This window comes from Vigna unguiculata, chromosome 6 (genome assembly GCF_004118075.2).
Source record: "Vigna unguiculata cultivar IT97K-499-35 chromosome 6, ASM411807v1, whole genome shotgun sequence".
Lineage (NCBI taxonomy): Eukaryota > Viridiplantae > Streptophyta > Magnoliopsida > Fabales > Fabaceae > Vigna > Vigna unguiculata.
In genome coordinates this window covers 29881318-29903210 of record NC_040284.1, presented here as the reverse complement: position 1 = coordinate 29903210, position 21893 = coordinate 29881318, and the positions used below count along the sequence as shown (strand labels likewise).

Sequence of the window (21893 nt, the reverse complement as noted above, 5' to 3'; positions counted from 1 at the left end):
TACATACTAGATTCTAACAATCCAGTCCAGTTATTAAAATCAAAGTAGGCATGTATAGATATTATTAATTGTATTCTATCGCATGGTATAATACAATCATCTTTATTAATTGACTAAATATTTATATAAAAAGCTATAAACAAAAAATAATTTTTTTTATAATTAATATTTTACTTTATTAATTAAGTGTATTTTTTAATATATATATATATATATATATATATAAATAGATAAACAAAAAATAAAAAATTTATAAATGTAATAAAGAAACTAAGTAAAAAATTTAATTTGTTTTTTAACTAAACAGGATTAAGATTTTTAATATTTGTAATTATTTTATTTATTTCTTTATAAATACAAAAGCTCTCGAGACTAAGTTACTTATATTTTATAACTTGAAACATTATTAACTTTGAGCTAAATTATTCATTTTATATATTTGTTATTTGATTTAGGACACCTAACTTTTTATCGAATAAAAGTGAATATAAAAATATTCCACTTTGGATTTATCTGTTTTGTTTTGTTGAAGAGGTTGTTTTATATAATTTTTGTTTCACTAAAATAATAAAAAAAATCTAGAAATACCAGTCCAAATAAAAATAATTCATAAATTGAATTGTTTTTGGTTGAATATGTTAAATGAAACCTTACTTCCGATTTCCATAGAAAACACAAATATTAAAGGTTTTTTTATGTTAAATTAAACAGAATATACTTTGATATTCAAAGAAGAAGATGCATGAGATTGTATGAAAATGCTTTTACCTGTGTGGTAGATTTAAGGGTTGAAAATAGCATAAACTGACATTTGATTAACTAATATGTTCTTACGATTCAAAGCTTCATAAAGTCAAAGATTGTGATTGTGTGATTTCATTTCGCAGAAATTATTGTCCATCACGCTCGTTATAATATATGTATATTGTTTATTTTTATTTCCTTTAACTTCTTCAAACAAAATTATGCAGAAATTATATATATATAATCAATTTTGATTTTGTGTGCCTAAACAAAGTTATTCTATAATTAGTGACTGAGACTCAAACGTAAAAAAGAAAAATACATGTTTGTATAGTAGTTACAATGTAGTGTTTATAGATATAAGGATTAAAATGCATATTTTGGATAAATATGGAAATTAAAGGAGTAGTTAAATTGATGAACTCATCATAGCACCGCTTACATGAGCATTTCAACAAAATTTTAAAATTCAATGCCACTGATTGGTTGGTTGACCCAATTATTTAGTACTAAACAAATAATTGATCATGTTTATAAGTGCCTTAAAAAAAATGAGAACTAATTGATCATGCGAATAGCCGTTGAAAAGTACATTTAATTTTTAGAAACAAATAAAAATTTAAATTATTATAAAAAGCACAAAACTAATGTATTTGTAGAAAACGACTTTTAGACATATCGTTTTTTTTGTTAGTGTTGTTGGTTTCTTTTCCTAAATATGCTTCCCATTATTTTCCTTAAAAGCTTAAGTTTTTATGTCACTTGAGATTAAATTAAATATTTATGTTTATAAAGAATCAGCAATATCTATTTTTTTCCAACAATATAACTGGTCTGTTTTCATTATTAATTAAAATCAATATATTAAGATTTCATCATCCATTACCATAAAATCACTAATAGCAAATATTATCAAATAGTATTATCTTTTATTGTTCCGATTTCAACTTTGTTGAAAGAGTATAATTATATGTAAGTATTGTATATAAGATATTATTATTTTTTTTTATTTTGACTCTAAACGAGATCTCAAACTAATTGTTTTGTATATCACAATCCTAAAAGTAAAAAGCTTAAAAATACTTGAATTATGACAAATTAAGTCTAAAAGGTCTCAAAAAAAAAAAAAAACTCATGAATAAATATTTAACACATAAACTATAGGACAAAGACTTTCTTAATTGGAAGCCAACCACTCAGTGTAGCACTAGAATATTTAACTTTATATAGCACTAAACCTCGCCTCATAATCATAATGCTTTCAAAACTTGCACTATTGAACTTTTTAGGCAAATAGCACCATGCAATATTTCCTTTTCTCAAAGAGTACATTAATTATGGTTTTTATTACTCAATTAAAATGTTTTTATTCCAATAGTTCAGAATTTGATTTAAACAAAAAAAAAAGTCCTAAATATGTTTTTGATATTTCTATTTAAAAAGCGTGCTAATCTTAAAACATGTTCAGAATTCAGTTCCTAAAAATCGAATTCTGAATATTAGAGCAAATAAAAGTGTAGTATTTAATGCATAAAAGCTAAAGTATGTTGTTTAGGGAAAATAAATTCGATAGTGTTTCTATAAGAAACTTTTTACGCTGCACTAACTAACTCTTCTACATATTGGCTACATAATCCAATAAAACGTCACAAAAAATAAGACTATATAACTGAAAAAAGCTCTCATTAAATGTTCATTTTAAAATTATTAGTCAGACTAGAGTATTCGTATTCTAGATTTTTCCCACTTCTAGTAATTGAATTTGAAAAAACTACAGTATTCAAATAAAATGCTCTAATTGGTAATTTAAGTTGTTACAATATTAACTTCCATCTGTTATAATTATATAAAAACTAAATTATTATAGCTGGTGCTTTCAAAATTAAAATTGTATAAATAAATAGTTTATATTGTATACAAGTTATCTTTATTTTTTATATAGTATGTTAATCCGCACCCTTAAAGTTATAAATAATCAATATGGTATTTAAGTACCCACTCTCTCATATCCCTTCATATTTTATAGTCATTTAAGAATTTTCTACAAGTAGATTTTTTTTTTCTAATTACATTTGAAATCCGATCCAAACTATACTTAACACTTGTAGTCTGATACAAAGAACTCCTCAACAATTTTCAATAAGAACAACAATATAAATTTTAAAAGGAAAAAATTTATATTATACAATAAGTATCAATTAACAAATTCAACTCTCTTTAATCAATTTCAATCATTTTAAACAGTTTAAGAATTTATGATTCAAGAAAAATGAAAATTTATAAAAAAAAAAAAACAAGGTCAAAGAAGTCTAGTAATAACCATTTTAAAATAGCAATACATTGAGTAGTTCTAATTGAAGCCGTCTCAAACGTGTACACATTGCATACAAATCATAATTGTTTGTTCAACCGTCGCTTTCACCTTTTACACGAATGCACAACAAAGATGCATGCTCATACATAGATTAAGACCCACACTACCTCAATCAACATAACTTCTCAAAATCTTAATATTGCTCATTTTGCACCACTTCAACAACAAATATCTATCTCTCATTTTCTGGTCACAATTTCATTTCTGTGAATTAGTGGAAGCTTATCAGTTTAAATCTCCATGTTTATACTAATTTATACGAGAAATGGTGATGATGAGAAGAAACTGCAGGTGTATATACACTCCAAACTAAATGGACAACACAAATATTTAAGATTGTTTCACAAACACAAAACGATATTCAACATGTGAAACAGGTCTATGCCATAAGACAGCATTTAAAACAAGTACAGAAGCTACAACGCAAAATTTTTTGGATTTTCTAACGCAGATTTTCTAAATTTGATAGACATTGCTAGTTGTCTGAGATTTAAATTTATGAATAAACTCCTCTATCCTCCTATTAAGATCCTCATTTGACATCTTAGAAAACTCATTTTCTTCTTCAACCTTCACTTTTACCTTCACAGTCTCTGATCTTTGCACCATCTTCACTCTCTCCTCATTCACTACATGCTTCACTCTGCTGGATCTATCAGATTTACTTCGCCGGTAAATTCTTGCTGGAATTGCTTTCTCCTCAATCTTTTCATCACCCTCATGCAAATGAAGTGCACACCTTTTCTCACGGGAAAATTTAATAGATTTTTTAGGCTGGCTTATCGCCACAATTTCAAGTACACGTTCTGGGATATTTTGATCAGAGACAGTTTCTTTCTTCTCCTCTAACAGCTTACGCCCCAGCTCTTTTTTTGGGTTAATGCATTGTTTATGAACTTGTTCATCATATTTGGGTACGTACGAGGAGGCACAGTTTCGTGGTTGACTATGTTGGACATACTCATCATAGAGATCTTGTTTTTTTTTGGAGGCTCCATAGTCAGCAGCAATGATGAGAATGAGGGTGTTGGACATGAAAAACCAGAAGATGTTGTTGTTGAGGAGAGAATAGGGAGATAGGTTGAAGGTATAAAAGACACATACGTAGATGAAAAGGGAGAACATAGAGGCAAAGAAAGATAGATTTTTTGTTCCAGGGGTATGAACTTTTGGTTTGAAATCTTGCTCTAGATATAGTGATTTGGCCATGCAGGAGTTTATGGAAGTGACAGGAGTGTGTGAAGCTTTCTGAGTGTGTATAAATCGAGGTTTGGTGGGAGTTCAAATGAGTTCTGTAGAGCTTATATATATATATATATATATAATGTTTGATTCATATGATTAAGTATCAAATGATTAATCCCTTACAAATACAAATCTACCCTTACAGTGACAATTTTTGTTTCCATTTGAATCGTTTTGAGTGATGATCCAATAAATGTTGAGCAAAAAATGTGCCAGCTAATTTGGTGAATAATTTAACACCTATGATGTGTTTGAGTTGAATATTGGCTCCACCTGTATTTGTTAATAACATGATACATGAATTATCTTAATAATGATCTTAGTTCTGTGCAGTGGACAAATCTACGTAGGCACTAAATTCACGGAGAAGAATGTGTTGTTCAACTATATATAAATATAAAACTCAATAACGTATTCACGTGAGAAATTACAGGTACAATTGACATGATATCGATAGAATAGTTACCAATATCTGGGTGAGTTTAACAATAAAAAATGTCTAAGATGTGCCTTTTGGTATCTGGTTTTAGGTAATTTGGCTTAGTTTTCTCTCAATTATTTTACATGATAGCTATGAAAACTAAAAACTATTGGAACGAAAATGAAAAGGAATTTGGCAACAAGAGGAAGTCAAAATATCACAACGTCATGCATGATAAGTAAGCATTGATTGTTCAAAGGCAAGTGTTGATTCAGCAATTATCATGTTCTTAGATAAATAATTAATTTAATAAGTCCTCATACACGGACCGTATCAAACCAAACTTTATACAAGGCAAGCCGAAAAGTTATTTTTATGAGTTATTAAGTTGATATTATGTTGCTTGTTTCATTACCATTGGAGATGGTTTATTTATTGGTTTTCAAAGATTAAAATAACAGAAGTGAGCATGAACTGTATATAGAAGTACATAGCTTGAAGAATTCTCTAGAATGTATACATGGAAGACATTGATGAACCTATGCATTTCATTATTATATAATTCGTTCATATATCATATATATTAATTGTCATAATAAAATTCTCTGTGATGTTTTGCTTTATATTTTACTAAAGTATATAATATATATATATATATATATATATATATATATATATATATATATATTAAGTAGGCGTTTTGTGTCAACTTATATGCAAATCTACATATTGTGCAAGATACATCAATGGCAAATAATTTAAAAAAAAAGGTTATATTAAAAAGACCTGTATTCTTTCTCTCGCCATCTCTTGACACATAATCATTTGTCTGTAAGAATATTAATTTTCTTAAAACTTTAAGTAAATTTATCATGATTTAAGAAATAAAATAGCCATAACTATACAATACAGCTAAAGTTTGTGCTAAGAATAGAAACAGAAATAATTTGTAATTAGATATTCCCCATGTTGTAGTATAGTAGTGAAAGTGAAAGTAACAGAAATGATTGAAGGAAATGTTGGAACGTGTGTGAATATGATATAACCCACATAGACACTTGTGCGATGAAACCAGATTTTGAGATTCCTATGAATGATGAAGAAGATGACTAGTTATGGATGGTGTGCCTAGGTGGCTAGCTAGGTGTATCTTTATCCGCAGGATTCTTGAATTATGACAAATAAACAAAAACCAAAATCCAAACAATCATTTACCAAAGTCTGCGTAACTCTTGTTCGTCTTGGCCAATATAATGGTTTTTGTGGGTCCTTTCCAACAACTCTTCTCGTTTTTTATAAGGTTCAAAGCTTAGAACATGAAGCATGGAACCTTAAAATCACCAACATGTGGCAAAATCTCCTTGAGCAGCCCCAAGGTTTTGGCTTCGCTCCCAATTCATTTAGTCATCATTTACCGTCTATGGCAAACACCTTTGCTCTGTTTCACGAGTTTAAATATAGTTGCACCCAACATCACGATGGTGACATTAGATTGTGTGGCACGAAAATCTTGAAACTTTATTCCATAAGAACTTCCTTCAATTTATAGGTCATATATATGCATTAAATCTCTTCAATACTTCTGCTTACTGGGGTCTTTGGTGTTAATTTATTTACCTCAATGTTGGAGAGCAAGAACTTGTGGGTTAGAATTGGTAAAAGCTTTGTCGATTTATAATTGGTTAATTATCTCTTTGTTGCGTGATCAAATCATCAAAAAGATTGTACCTTAATTATAAAACTACATTTAATTGAAATTTGTTGTGAGTGTAGGAACAGAGCAAGAACAGCAAGATAAAGATGTGGTTTCGTCTGTTTTGATGATGTTTTGTCCATTGTGTATATCACTGATGAAAGAGAGGCCAACATGATTTTGGGTTTGTCTCTATGATGGGATTGATTAGATTTTATTCACGAATAAATTATTGTGTTTAAAACTTCGATCAAACCATTTTAAATTAGTTTTATTTTTACTCGCTTTATAACCTAATATTTTATGATTACGCTGTCTACATTTGTTTTCATCCTTTCACTTCTTATTCATAGATACTACACTACTCGTATGAAAGGTGTTTCTCATCACACAGGTGAAAACATTCAAAATTTACTACTGAATTAAAAAAAGTTATTAGGAATAAAATACTTTAAATTCATTGAAGTTTCACGTCTCTGTCGAATCTATGAAAGATTTTAATCATAATATCTTAAAATATATTACATACTTCTTTCAATACTATCGTTACCTCATCATCTCGTACTCATTCTTCCAATAATTCCATATCATCACCCTAATAATTGTTCCCAGAATAAAAATATAACTGTTATTGTAATGATGAATTATTGTTATTTTACAGCCTTCAAGATTTAATGAAATATTACTAAATTCTTAATTTTTTTTAACTAAAATTATTTATTTTATTTTGAAAGTATTTATTGGGTATTGTTTTCTTTCGTTATAAATTGCATTGCTCTAACCTAAATATGGTTCCCTTGAGTTGAGTTATTATCATAAAATTTTGCAATCAAGATTATGCTAGACTTCTAACTCAACAAATAAAAGGGGCATATTTTATTTTGAAAAATATGAATATAATGGGTTTGTAGTTTGATACTTAAAATACTAAATTCATTAACTTCTACGGTACAAACATACTCTCTCTTTTTTCAAAGCTATGAATATACGTGGAAATATTGTATTATTATTTTACCTTAATGGTCACATCATCTAGGCTTTCAAACAAATCACTAGAACTCCACAAATGGAATTAATGGTTATGATATGTTTTTCAATAATGTAAGAAAATTATGAGAGTGTATAATTATAGGGCACAAGATTCAATATAATTGAAATTGCGCTTAGTTGATTGTAATTAGATGAAGACATAATTAATAAATTCAATATCCCTTATAATTTGTATTGCATGGTCTAAACTCCAAACGTGAATTTAATCCCTAATAAAATCTTATTAATACAAAATTACTAATACAATAATATCTAACCCCGATCACTGCTGATTCAAACATGTAAAGTAAAACCTTGAAAACCGCGACCCATGCTTTCCGGGCCTTAGTCCGCCATTCATCGGAGCCCAAACAAAAAGCCTTTTCAAGTTTGATAATATTTTAATATTTTACATTAAATAAATTTACAGTAACTAATTTTCTTGAAACATTTTTAAAAATTAAAAAAAAAAAGAGTATTCAGGGGATAAAAAAAGTCTTATTTTATTCAATTATGACAAACCATGTATCTTAAAAAAAATAAAATATTATATTTTGAATAGTAAAGATCTTACTTTCATATATAGGAATAAAATAAAATAAAATAGATTTAAGAAAATTAAAATAAATTATTGGACAATCTTTGTGTGTTGTAGTTTATGACATGCTTAATGTTAAATGAATTAAACTCGATTATTAAAATCTCAAAAACAAATGTGAAAAGAATAAATGAGATACAAAGGACAATGAAAGTCACATGCCTTAACTTTGGAAGGGAGAGTTGATGTCCAAAATATTAATTTAAGATTGAGTATTTATATCTAAAGTATAGGAGTAAATTTGTAGAAAAGAAAAAGAGAAAGAAAGAACTATGAGCATATATAGAATAAAAAGGAATAAAGAAAACCATGTTTAGTTCAACCCGGATTTGGATGCCAAATACTCGAATATTAATGGTATATTAGTATCAGTGGTACTGTACTACTAGTAATACGACACGAGGGAATTTGGCTTAATTTGAAGTTAAAACTTTCTTTCAGAATTTTAGTGATAAATAAAAGTGTTAAATAAGGTAAGTGTCGAAGATGAAGAGGATGAGTAGTTCATAATCGTACACTGAGAAAAGGATAAAAAATAGCAGTTAACTGGGTAAAGAAATAACCTTTTTTGTTTGGGTGGTTCAAAAACTGAAAAAGGTTTTGCCTTTCTTAAGGTGATTGATTGAAGAGACAAAGAATGTAGGTTATGAGTCTGAGTTGTTGTTCATCTCTTTTTACTTTACTTTTTTTGTTGCAGGCTTACACAGTGGTGTCATTTTTATGCATTAACCATTAAACTGTTCTGGAAATGTATATTACCTTTTATAGTAATCGATTTGTCTTTCCCGTTGAATCCCTTTTCCATGTAAACTAACACTGTCATACTCACAATTGCAAATTTGGGAACCTAAGGGAGACAGCAAGTCTTGGCTTTTTCTTTGCAGGCTTCGCTGCTGACACACAAAAAATGAGATCCCTAGAATCCCCTTTACGTTCTTCCCCTTTGCCATCAACACTATTCAAGTAACCTCACCTCATATAGAGCAAGTGCCTCTTGCCTTCTTCTTGTACCTCTCACGCATACTCTCAAATGGCTTCTCTGTCTCTTCTCCTTGTTGTGTTCCTTTTGTTTGCTTGTGGAGTGGTGGGAATGGAAAGCAATGTACATGCTGAAGAAATGGTAATGGAAGAGGAGTTGTTGGGTTTGTTTGAAGTGATGGATGCTCTTCTGGATGATCCTGACTGGGCCCAAGAACATCCTCAGCCATGTACTGACACCCCATGGCCTGGAGTTGGCTGTGAAGTTAGCAATGACCCACCATTTTTTCATGTCACAAAGATCCACATTGGTCCTGATATACTCTCCCCACCTTGCAAGTTTTCTGCTTACCTTTCTAACTCCTTGCTCAAACTCACTTATTTGAAAACACTTTCAATTTTTAACTGTTTTGTTGCTTCACCCGTCAATCTATCCTCAACTCTCTTTGGCCCTTTCTCTACCTTAGAACATCTCGCTCTGCAGTCTAATCCAGCTCTCTCTGGAGAAATACCTCCAACTTTGGGTGGTGTTACTAGTCTTAGAGTTCTGAGCCTGTCTCAGAACAGCTTCAAGGGAAACATTCCAAGAGAGATTGGTGGTTTGGTGAGTTTGGAGCAACTTGACCTGAGTTACAATAACTTCAGTGGTGAAATCCCCAAGGAAATTGGAGATTTGAAAAGTATTGGCATTTTAGACCTCAGTTGGAATGAGCTTGAAGGGAACCTTCCTAGCTCACTTGGGAAACTTCAAGTTCTTAGGAAGATGGATTTGAGCTCAAACGGGCTTACAGGAAAAGTACCTCCTGATTTAGGGAACATGAAGGGGTTAGTCTTGCTTGATCTTAGTCATAATTTCATTGGTGGGTCGATTCCTGAAACCCTGTCAAACTTGAAGCTTTTAGAATATTTTCTCATTGATGACAACCCCATCAAATCAGAGATACCCCACTTCTTAGGGAACCTTTCCAAGCTGAAGTCAGTGAGCTTCTCAGGGTGTGGATTGATTGGCTCCATACCCAATTCCTTGTCATCTCTCACGAACCTTACAGCTCTCTCCCTTGATAACAACACTCTCAGTGGACCAGTTCCTCCAAACCTTGGTTTGCTCCCTAACTTGGATCAACTGAACATCAGCCAGAACATGCTGGATGGAGTTCTTCAGCTCCCTGATGAGTTCATTACAAAACTTGGTAGAAGGTTGGATGTAAGAGGAAACACTGAACTTTGTATCAGTGATCAGACAAAGAAGAAGAACCTGTCTTCATATTTGGAAATCCCCTCTTGTGCAAATACCAAGCCAAGAAATGGCAAATCTTTTGCTGAAGGACCACCAGAAGATCCTGCAGGTATCAAGCCATCGTTCTACCAAAGCAACATAAGTTCAAGTTCATCATGGCTGGATACACAAGTCATGTTTGTTTCCTTGGTTTTATGTTTTATCCATAGTTTCCTGAATTTGTTCTTGGGACACTTGGAATGTAATTTGTAAAATGCTTTACTCAAATCTACATCAAAAACTTCATTCATGTGTAGTGTTCATGGAAATTATTCACATAAACAAAAATCAATGATTTCACTGTAATGGTGTCGCCATTACCGGCTTCAACTAATAGGACTGGTTGCATGCAACTGTGAAAGCTAAAGATTCACATTTGGAGCTTTGTGTTTGATTTTTGTATCTTTTGGGAAAGGCTCCGTCTTAACTCCCAAGTCCTATCCCCAGTGTTGTTGTCTGTAGCAGCCTTTAGAAAGAGTGGCAGGGACACAGTACTGTCGGTGTCTGATATAAATGAGCTTGCTGCAACCACCCTTGTTGCTGCCAACATTAAAAAAAATGCACACCTCAGAACTTGTTTTGGTAGAGAGGGAGGCTCAGAGAATCTTGTAAGAAAAATTCCCAATCTTTACCTGCAACATGCAAAGTTTCAACACAATGAGTACTTGTGTAGAATACAGCACAAGAAAAAATAAAAAGAAAAAGTGCATGGTCCCTATTTTCTTGTTCCCTCCCATCTACTTCGCATTCTGAAGATCTTTTTTATATAATTGCCAGACTTTTGTAATATCCTGTGTACCGCATTAAATGCCATTCTAAGATATCAAACAATACTAAATGATAAGCCATCAATTCAAATTATTCTTCTTAATTCATTGTATCTTTGGGTTGCACTTTTCATATAATATTTTTCACATTACAGATATAATTTAACATCTCAAATTTGTTTATTAGAAACTAAAAGTTTATATTTTTCATGTTTCAAACAGTTACTCTCTCTGTTTTTTTTATCAGTTTCCAAAACACAGTGTGAATCTTTTGTCTAACTACTTTTTTGGGCTCTAACCATCCTCTCTCCTATTTATAAATTATAATATGTAATGGATGAACCCTTAATTGATCTGAGGAGGGGTTAACATTCAAAATGTACCTAGGTAGACCTAAATGAATGTTGTTTGGGAGTACCATGAGAAGAATAGAGTTGTCAATGTCATCCTTGTACGCATGCAAGTTTTGTCTGAACCAATATACCTATAATAGCTGTGTGGGGACCTCTTTGATGGGTCTGGACCAGTTTCTTTTTGTTTTTAGTGGAGTCCATTCATCTTATAGAACATTAGGATTACGTTTTTCTAAGTTTGCAGCATAATTGATTTTTTTAATAAAAGAACAAAAAAATTGTTATGTGTATTTTAGAAATAGATTTAATAATGTTAGTAAAGTTTTTTCTCAAATTAAAGAAAAAAAACAATTGGGCCTTTAATTAGTGTGTGCTTAATCACTGAAGAATTATGTTCAATTTGCAGATAAATGTTACTCCTATGCATACCGAGGTGATTGTCAGTGTTTGACTACAATTTTCCAGACAAACGCAGTCATTCACGGGATTTAAAAATTATATATAGTTTTTACAAATTAGTTTAAATTTTTTTCAAAACTATAACAGTACAAAAGTAAGAGGAAAAATAGCTCCAATGACAACTACAAAAACAATAGATAGAAAAACAGTTACCTATGATTCTTATTCTTTAATTTGGTACTCTGAGAAAGAATTGTTTTCCGTATTCTCACTATAAAAATCATTCATTAGATTAGGAGAAAGTAATAAATAATGTTTTTAAAATTACTTTCAGAGTAAAATATTCTTTTATTATGGGGTAAAAAAAATTCTGAGAAAGGAGAATCCAAAAGGACAACATGTTTAAGGTAGATGAAGACGTATACAGTAATATCTTGTAGAACAGTAATTTCTTTCGAGTGAAAATGCAGACCATGTTTGTGCAGCAACAACTGAATCTGAAAAGAGATTTGATGCAGTAAAAACTTGTTTTAATTTATATTTTTCTAAAACATTTGCTATGACTTGATGATCTTGATGATCTAAGGTAGTCAAGTGTTTTCAAATCAAACAGGAAAATTCTGACAATTGCTTGTGAGTTTTTATCTACAAATTCCAAATGCTTCAAATTAAATTAATTACAGTTTTGATATTCCATTAATGGAGAAGTTTCTGGTTTGTAATTTTCTTTTTCAGCTATTTGATTTTACTGTTATTGAGAGAAAAACTAAACAAAAACACATTATACAACATCTATATGTTAGGTTTATGGGAAGAACAGGTATATAGCTGGTGCAGATGCTAAAATCCTTCCATGTATTTCTTCTTGCACTTCCATATAAAAAAAAAATTCTCATTTTTGAAAGAGATTTTGTCCTTTTTGAATTTTCAAAGTTAAAAATAATTTATAAATCATATAATTTACACAATTTAAAATTTATTAAAAAGTTATATTAAAAAAAAGTAAATAAGGATGTGAGAAAAACAAAACTCTCATAAAGTTCCATGACTGATCCAGCTCGAACCAAATGTGTTAGATTGGGTCTCTGTTTGGACCTGTGACTAAGCCCAAAGCCGCATAATTTACACTTCAAAAACCTGAGTACGTTATGATAACTTGCATTTTTTTTAAGTTATAAAAAAATTAAAATATGATTTTAATATAAGAATTTTGGCCTATTTTAAATCATTTCTAAAACTTAAATACAAATTACCTAATAAATCAAATATATAATTTTATTATTTTTATTCATCTGGTATTAAACACATCTAAATGCAAACTTTTAATGGTTTTTTATTAAAAAAAACAATAGCTTATAATAAATACATAAGCTTAGCTAGCATGTGATGATGGAAAAAAAAAGTGAAAAATAATATTGTTTAAATTGAAAAAAGAACAAAATATAATTATATAAAGTTAATAATTTTGTATTTTAATATTATTATATTTAATGATTTTTTTATTATTACAGAAAAAATTAAATATTTATAATATATTTATAAGATATATAGTGCAGGAGAAATAATTATTTATGTAGTTGCACACTTTCTTCACTCAGTCGTTAATAGTCATCAAATTTCATATAGATAGTTTTAGATACTTGTCATATAATTTATAATTTAACTTGTTTATTAGCACGAAAGTAAATTAAAAGACCAAATATAATTAACATTTAAATTCAATATTTTAAATTACTTTTCCGTAATTTTAATTTTAATTTTTTTATTTATTTTTCTTTCTTATTTAAAAAAAACAAAAAAAGGAAATTCTTTTACATTAAACAGGTTTATTTAGGAAAATAATATTTCGGAGAACCAAGTTAAAGAATTTTTCATTAAAAAAAGTATTATTTTGAAGAAAAAAAATCTACCTTTTGATACATCATAAACCTTTGATTCCCCTCTGCATTTTCTACTTACTCATTAATTGGAATTTTATACCCGATTTTGGTATGTTATTTCTTACTCAAGCAAGTCATATATTTCTTTTACACCAAAATTGCAATTGATGATTTTTTTTATCTCAATACCTTGAATAGATTTTGAAAGCTACACAAAGAAGAGTTTCACTATGTACTTAATCCCATATTCATATATGAATTTGTTTTCTTTGCTCACATTTAAAATTGCAAACCTGTGTCATTCTCATTCTAATGATGGATGTTGACTTCACAAAAGCACTTTAGACTCTTTGGATGAGTTTGAACATAAAACTATGCCACTCACTCAAAGTGATTCTCTTTTCACTCAAAGAAGTAACGTGTAGCACATTTTAGAATAAAAAATTTTAATTTCAAATCAATTTTATTCCGGAATGAAATGGTATTTTAATGGTAACCACTATTAGCACCCACCACTAAAAAATGTGTGTTAATTGACTTTGATATGGTATTTTATTTAATAGACTTACACAATATTTTAGCTGCACAGATAATAAAAATTATACCAGGAAGGTTTGATTAATAAGTTTCGTGAAACAAAAGTATTAATGGTATTTTTCTATGGGCACAACTCATCTTTATTTCTCACTATTCTATTCTAATATATTAAAGGATGTGATTTAGGCTTAACTCAATACTCACAAACCACTTATAAAATAAAATTTGCACTTCACTTATATATTATAAAATTATCTTATCTTTAGTCACATTGTATTTCTGACATTCTTTGTTATACTTTTTAGATTTTGAAATAAGAAATAAATGATTTTTTATCGTGAGAAACATGATATAATCAATTCTAACCCATTCATTGTCATCCTAATTTTACTGGTATTTCAATTTTTAAATAATAAAAAAATTACACGTATCAGTATCCTTTTATTTAGAATTTTTCTGTGAAATTAAATTTGGTTTAGATGTACTTGTACATTAGCTGGATGCTAATTAGCATAAATTCACTTCAACATGGTGCTTTCAACTTCTTTTTTTCTCACTTTTTTAAACCTACCAGTCACAAATGTAGATGAGTTGCTATCTCAAAAAATAAATCTGCTCTCTATGAAACTTATTTCAATCATTCATGCAATACATGTTCTTACATTAATAAATCATATCAAGTCATCTAGTAATAACTTACTTTATAAACTTAAGCGAGTAAAAGATTCTAATGATCATGAGTACAAGTTATTTCACAAATAATATCCAATTATCTTTTTATCAGTTCTACCAGGATAACTATCATGATTATAACATATGAAAAAAACTGAGGTAGTATTTATTATTTTATTAACTTGTCTTTTGATTAATCATTCAACCATGCGTGTAAGAGTTTTTAATTGAAGAACATTAAAACTTAAAAGTACGACATAGTTGATTAGGTAATCTTAGTTTTATGGTAGGTAGTACAGGATTTTTTTTTCTTTTTTTTTTAACGATAACAGAAGATGAATCAAATGAGTTTGACTTATAATTATTTGGTCAATATTTTTATAATTATGCGTTTTATGTTTACGTACGAAAATTTTTGTTACAGAAGATGTCATATATGTGATCTATATCTAAAGGCTATTTTTATTTTTAATGTTTAATACACGAATTTGATTAATGATCATGATGATTATTATTTTACTAAATGGACAATAAGATTATATAAGATCAGTTGATATAAGTTGATGACAAACTGTATAGTGAACTGTGTGTCATGTGAGACATCTCTCAATTACTAACAATTGGACTTTCATATATAGGATTTCATCTAAGACCTTTACATGAATTATGTGGTTCAATAAGTTGCATGGTAAACCACGCTTCACCAAAAATCTCTATCGGTTGCCATAAATTGGATTTTTCACAAGATTCCTTCCTAGTCTTTTATACAATTTATGTGTCACACTGAGCAATCAATTGTGCGACACAATCAAGATTCAGTTAGTTTCATTAACATAAACATGTATGTCAGTAATTATGGTTAAAAGGTAATTGGATTGTGATTAAACCGACTCTAATCACGAACTCATGAGAAAAACTATAAATACAAGTCAAATGCACCCTTGTTGAAACTTTTGTCACTCATTAATTATAACACTTATTGAATTAACGTATAACACACTAAACATTCAAAAAACAAGAAACTTTGAGACTTTGGAAATTGTTAGTTAATTATTTGAGTAGACGTTCTATCCCTATAGCAGATTTTTTTTTTTTAATTAATAATGTTACGTAATAATGTCATACACTAATATGTTCTCAGGACAATTCATGTTATTAATTTTAAAATAATAAAATTGTAGTTAGAATCGAATTTATACATTATTGAATATTACAAGTATTTAAGAGATATAAATTTTAATGATATATTTTATAGATGATATAAACTTATTTAATTAATCATATACATATATATAGAATAGAAGATGGAAACTGGTGGCTGCTAAGAAGTGTTGGTCGGACTGCACTTTGCAGTACCTTGCAAATACCACAAATTGATAGTATGTTGTCGTTGTACCAAACACGGCCGAACAAATTTGGCACGTGATAAATCCTTTATGCTTGTTATCATTTATTTGTTCTTTTGAGTAATCAACGGTTACTGCGTGATAGTTCAGAGGAAACTTTCATTTTTGACAGTTCAAAGGAATCCATGGTTATGATTTCTTTGTTTTTTATCATTTTTATTTTATGTAAAACTAGGTCACTATTACATCAAAATTTAAATTATATTATTACATAAGAATTTATATAAAGCTTGTTAATTAATATCATTATTGTTTCTAAAGTTTAGTGATTCTTTAGTCATCTTATGCTGAGTTTGTTAAGTGATATTCTAACAAAATAAAACAATAAATAAGATTCTTAGTGTAAATATTTATCATTTTCCAAAAAAAAAAATAATCATTTTTAAATACACACAAATATAAAATATTATTGTGTAAAGAGATGTTTAATCATTAAAAAGCTAAATTAATATCTAAATAAGTTGAAATTTAAGAAAATAAAATAAAAGAATTTTAGAGAATACAAAACTAAAGCTGATTTGGAATACAAAGTCATTTCTCACGTTATAAGCATTTTTTTAGCCTTCTTCAGTGGAAGGTTTGTCTCTTCCAAACTCTCCTCGAGACTAGTCATAAGGTTAAGGTATCCCATCAATTCCAAAAATTAAAAATAGGGTTGATTGGGGGAATATTCTAAAATTGATGGGGGAAACTTAGTTTGAACTTACTATAAAAAAGTAAATTTTATTATTTTTATACCAAAGAACTACTTCGTCGTTGTATCGTTTTATAGTCTTCAAATGCATCTCCAATTTATCCTCTTATTTTGAATTTTCCGTATCTCATTCGAACTCTTCTTTCTTTTCTTTCGTGTCAAATTAATTTATTTTATTTTCTTATATATGAGGTGTTTGATTGTTTTATGATTTGTACCTTGCTAGCATTTGTCAATCCGATCCAAGTGCCGATTTTGTGGTGATGAAATTTGTTTCGTTAAGAGAACAAAATAGGTGATGTCACCAGCAATAAAATTTATCTTAGTGATCAAAATGTAGAGGATAAAAGAAAAATAACTGACAAAAATTATGCTAAATTATCAATTTAAGGTTATATTTGATTTAGTTTTTTATTTTTTTAAATTAAATTTAATTATTTATATGAAGAATTCAGAATGATCATTAATTTATAATTTTTTTTACCACGACTCATAATTTTAAAATATTGATGATTAAAAGCAATAGCAAAATACACACTTTTCTCTAAATAGTTTTACTACATATGTTGAACTTTTAATTTCTTTTCCACTTAAAAATTGAGCTTCATTCATCGTTTCGTGCAACATTTTTTTTTCAAAAAACTTATGGGTATATGTGGTATCCTTGCTCATAAAATCAAACAAATTCACCTTTTATAGAAATTCTATTGAACATATTTTCTACAACTAACTTACAATACCTAATACCAAAAAAAAAAAAAATTGTCAAATTTAAAGTTTTATATTCTCCATCAAAGTTATTGGATACGAAGAAAACAAGTCACCAAACAACCAACGCATGCATTAAAAATAAAAAACGCGCAAGAAGATGAGGAAGAATTGGGAAAACATGTGAGAGACTTTCAATTCACACGTTTTAATCATAGTGGAGAATTTCAAATAACAAATGTTGTTGCGTGATGGTTTGTTTAAATTATTAATAGTACTGATTCTAAATCGACTAAATTACTATTTTTAAGTCTGTTTAAATAATAATAAATTAAAGTAAACTCAAGCCAAAAGACAAAATACCATCAATAGTTTAATAAAATGTTAAGCACGCCACATAATAATAATGAGATCGATTATTTTAATGAGCAGAAGATTTATTGAATCATCAGTCTAGTTAAAATAGCAGTTATTTTGTAAACCTTGTGCGGTACTTTTATTAAATTCTAATATAATAACATACAGAATATTGATCAGTGACAATGAGTTATATATCAAGATTGAATAAAGAAAATGATTGAGTGGAGATGCAAAGAAAGAAAGAAAGAAAATATATATTAATAAGAAGAAATGGAAAATATATATTCATAAACTCTTTCTTAAACTCTTTCTTAGTTAGAAAGAGTTTTAAATAAGTAAGGTTTGGAAGGTAAGTATTTACAGGGAGTAGAACACAAAAATGAAGTGGTAACTAACCTAAGAAAGTATGAAAGAAAGAAAGAAAGAAGAGAATGATTGATTGATCGGAAAGTGATAGAAGATAATTAACTAGTGATGGTATGGTGAGGCTTCTTGGACCCGATTCTTTCTCTTGATAAGGAAGCGTTGCAAGGATTTTCTCATGGAAAGTCCAGTGCCAGGACTATACAACTGATTAGGAGATTGCAAAACTGTGGGAGAAGATGCTTCTGATCCATTTCCTGTTCGAGCTCTTTCTTCCAATTTTCCATTTGCAAGCATTAAAATAGACTTCGCCTGCACAAAATTCACCGATCGAAAAGCATGGTATGAGTGCATTTTGGTAAACAAGTTGCGTGCAGTTTTGGAAGTCAAAGAAGAAGTCTGTGGTTGATTATGAAATTTCTAGGAAGCTTGTTGACAACACCAAACCTCCACCTTTGTCACCTACCTACCGTTTCCTTTATCCTTCTAAATATCATTTTTATTTTACTGCTTCTACACCAAACTTGTCGGCAACTACCCTATCCCTTTTGATATGTTATCTTCATTTTACAAACTTCAAAACATATAATCATTTTTACCATTTTTCCTTTTTATTCAGTGATTTAAAAATAAAATTAAATGGACGTAAAATTCTTTTAAATTTAGAAGTTAAAGAAATATAGGAACTTGTATTATTTAATGTTATAATTCTGATAATTAATATTCTAAATTTTAATAGTTCTTAATTTGAAATGAAAAGAAGACAAGGAGCATAGGAGTATTTTTTTTTTCTTATTATAAAATTATCTTTTCTTTTGAACTTCTCATTTTTGTTTAAAATTAAAACTCTTTCTTTTTTAATCAAAATTCCATACGGCTCAGTTTCTCTTTTAAAAAAAGAAAAATCTAAAATTAAATTGATCATCGTCATGTTGGTTGGGTCATGGATTATATTTTTGTTACTATTATTTTTCTTTACACCCAACAAATTTTTTATAAAAAATTTATATCTACTATTTCACCTTTCAATTTATCTTTTTCTTTACAAATACATTATGAATAAAACTTTAAATAATTAAAATATCCCTAATTTATCTGGTTGAAAACCATTTTTCTTATATTTTACTCGTGAGGATGAGTAAATGGCAATCCCACCTTTGCTTATTTACTTTTAGGCACTCTGAAGTAAACTCCCTTTTACATCACTTTAAAATATAAGTGCAAAACAAATTTGATCATTCATTAGTTATTCAATTAAAGTGTGATCAGATCAGACTCTCTTTTTGTCATTTATACTAAATTAGCAAATTTTGTGATTCCTATTATACTCCAAATCTGATCATCTACAGGGTCCAACTAGCGATTAGTTTTCCTATTTGCATGCAGATATTTATGTTTCGTACAAGGCTAACTACCAACGAACACAAATCAAAATATCTACAACACATTTTCTAGATCTGATTGCATTGGAAATACCAGGGGCACAGGAAATGCTGAAAAAAAATGGATAAATAAATAAATATACATACCTGAAGCTCGGTGACATCGGCAACACAAATCTTGCCATCGTAGAAAATTGTGAGCGGTTGTTGTTGGTGCTCCTGTCGGTGGTGGTGATGGAGCGGACTGATCTCAGTAGTTTCTTGAACCCTTTCATATGAAAAATAGAAAAGAATTCAATACCTAAATGACATGTTGAAGAAAAGAGAAGAAGATAATGAAATGAATTTAGAAAAATGGATCGGTTGGGTACCTGGCGGGGTGGTGGTGGAGAGGGCCAGAATCGGAGGGAGGGAAAAGGGCAAGTTCCAAGTTGCAGTTTCTCCTCATTTTTGGGTTTGAAGTTGTTGAGAGAGAGAGAGAAAGCGAAGAGAATTAAGGAAGAGAAGGGATGAAGGACGTATTATAAATATGTGCGAAAGCGAATAGAGTTTGGACTGTATTTGTACATAAGAACACGTAAAGCACAAGGCAAAGAATTATCGGCGGGAAGAGTGAAGGATGCGGTGCGAAAGGGACAGCGCGATCGGTGTCTTGTGTTACATACAGTTTAAGCACGTGTTCCACGCTTTTCAAACTTTTTAAATCACATGTTATGTTATATGTGTGTGTAAGTGTATGGTTTATTGGCTGTGTGCCACCCCACACGAAACCGCTACACCACTTGTTGTGATTCCTGCCGCTGCCACGCTATCACCACCGATTTCCAAAATCATTATACTCGTGCATCAAAATCAAACCCTCCTTTTATTACTATTTTTTTAACCCCCTCCACGCACTTAACGTTGTTCTTTTACTAATGCTCCACACTATTTCGTGATCATTAGTCTTAGGTCAATAATTAATTACACACCCACCACTATTTCATCTTCATCTTACTGTACAAATTTATATTTTAATCAAATCCAATTATTTATCTTTTCTTAATCATTAGTAATTCGTGTTCAGCGCGAAGAATATTCGTTCTCAATCAAAATATTCATCGGGCATGATATTTTCCAACACGTGACAAAAGTTCGACAATATATTAAAAGTTTTATTGCTTTATCTATTATGAGAAAAGTTTATTTCGAAGTATTAATTTATTTTATATAATTTTTAAACTATTTCTATATTTTTCTCGTTTCATATATATATAGTTTTATTTCTTTTTGTTTATAATTTAAAATCATTCGTTGATGTTCTTTTCGTGTTAGGAGCTTTGATTGATATGAATCATTCACGACGGTATGGATTGAATTTGCTTAAAAAATAATAATTTTCTCTTCTAAAAAGCTCTTTATACTCCACTTATCTTTTTCTTTATTTGGAATATACATTTAAAGGAAAGATGAATGCTTAATACACTTGAGTTGATCCTAATATAAGTAATATTTGTTATTTATAATAGTTATGAAAAGTTTTCTTATTCATCGCAGACGCCATAACTTATTCCAACGGAATAAAAAAATAGAAATAGCGGTGTGAAAAACTTGTGGAAGTAGGTCTTTTTTAACATATTTTGGACCTAACTACTGGAGCGGATCATACCAAATCTGAAACATAGAACGAGCACACCACACGTGATTTTGTATCAGTTAATTTCCCTCTAGTCACGCCACCTAACAGTGTATAAGTCAATGAATGCTATAACTTTTTAAAAAACTTCTAATAATTTTTCATTCATAACATTTAATCATAAAATCTTGTTTAAAATAAATCCAATTCTTTACCATTTAAACCGTTAAGCATTTGATTTTACTTATCACTTCACTTGTGGTCAAAATCTAAAACGGAGTGAAATTTGTGCAAAAGAATTCAACTTGAGTGTTTAGTGTGGAAGAATACTCATATATTATTACTAATTAAAGTTATTATTCCGGTACACTCAATAAGTCTCACATCGTTTAGAAGAGT

The 21893-nt window shown here is 29.4% G+C and overlaps 3 protein-coding genes across 3 annotated transcripts; 1 reads left to right on the top strand and 2 right to left on the bottom strand.

Annotated features, from left to right (window-relative positions):
* Positions 1-3454: 3454 nt before the first annotated feature.
* Positions 3455-4390, bottom strand: LOC114186654. The gene has a single exon (XM_028074624.1). It carries the CDS (start codon positions 4325-4327, stop codon positions 3575-3577), a length of 753 nt encoding a protein of 250 aa, XP_027930425.1. The 5' UTR covers positions 4328-4390; the 3' UTR covers positions 3455-3574.
* A 4308-nt stretch (positions 4391-8698) lies between these two features.
* LOC114186653 (receptor like protein 29-like) lies at positions 8699-11078 on the top strand. Its single transcript, XM_028074623.1, has one exon. It carries the CDS (start codon positions 9135-9137, stop codon positions 10569-10571), a length of 1437 nt encoding a protein of 478 aa, XP_027930424.1. The 5' UTR covers positions 8699-9134; the 3' UTR covers positions 10572-11078.
* Positions 11079-18372: 7294 nt separating this feature from the next.
* Positions 18373-20417, bottom strand: LOC114186655 (protein TIFY 5A). Its single transcript, XM_028074626.1, has 3 exons — positions 20251-20417; positions 20027-20147; positions 18373-18809 (listed from the first exon to the last, which is right to left on the bottom strand). The coding sequence occupies exons 1-3, from the start codon at positions 20325-20327 to the stop codon at positions 18603-18605; spliced, it is 405 nt and encodes a 134-aa protein (XP_027930427.1). The 5' UTR covers positions 20328-20417; the 3' UTR covers positions 18373-18602.
* Between the last annotated feature and the right edge of the window lie 1476 nt (positions 20418-21893).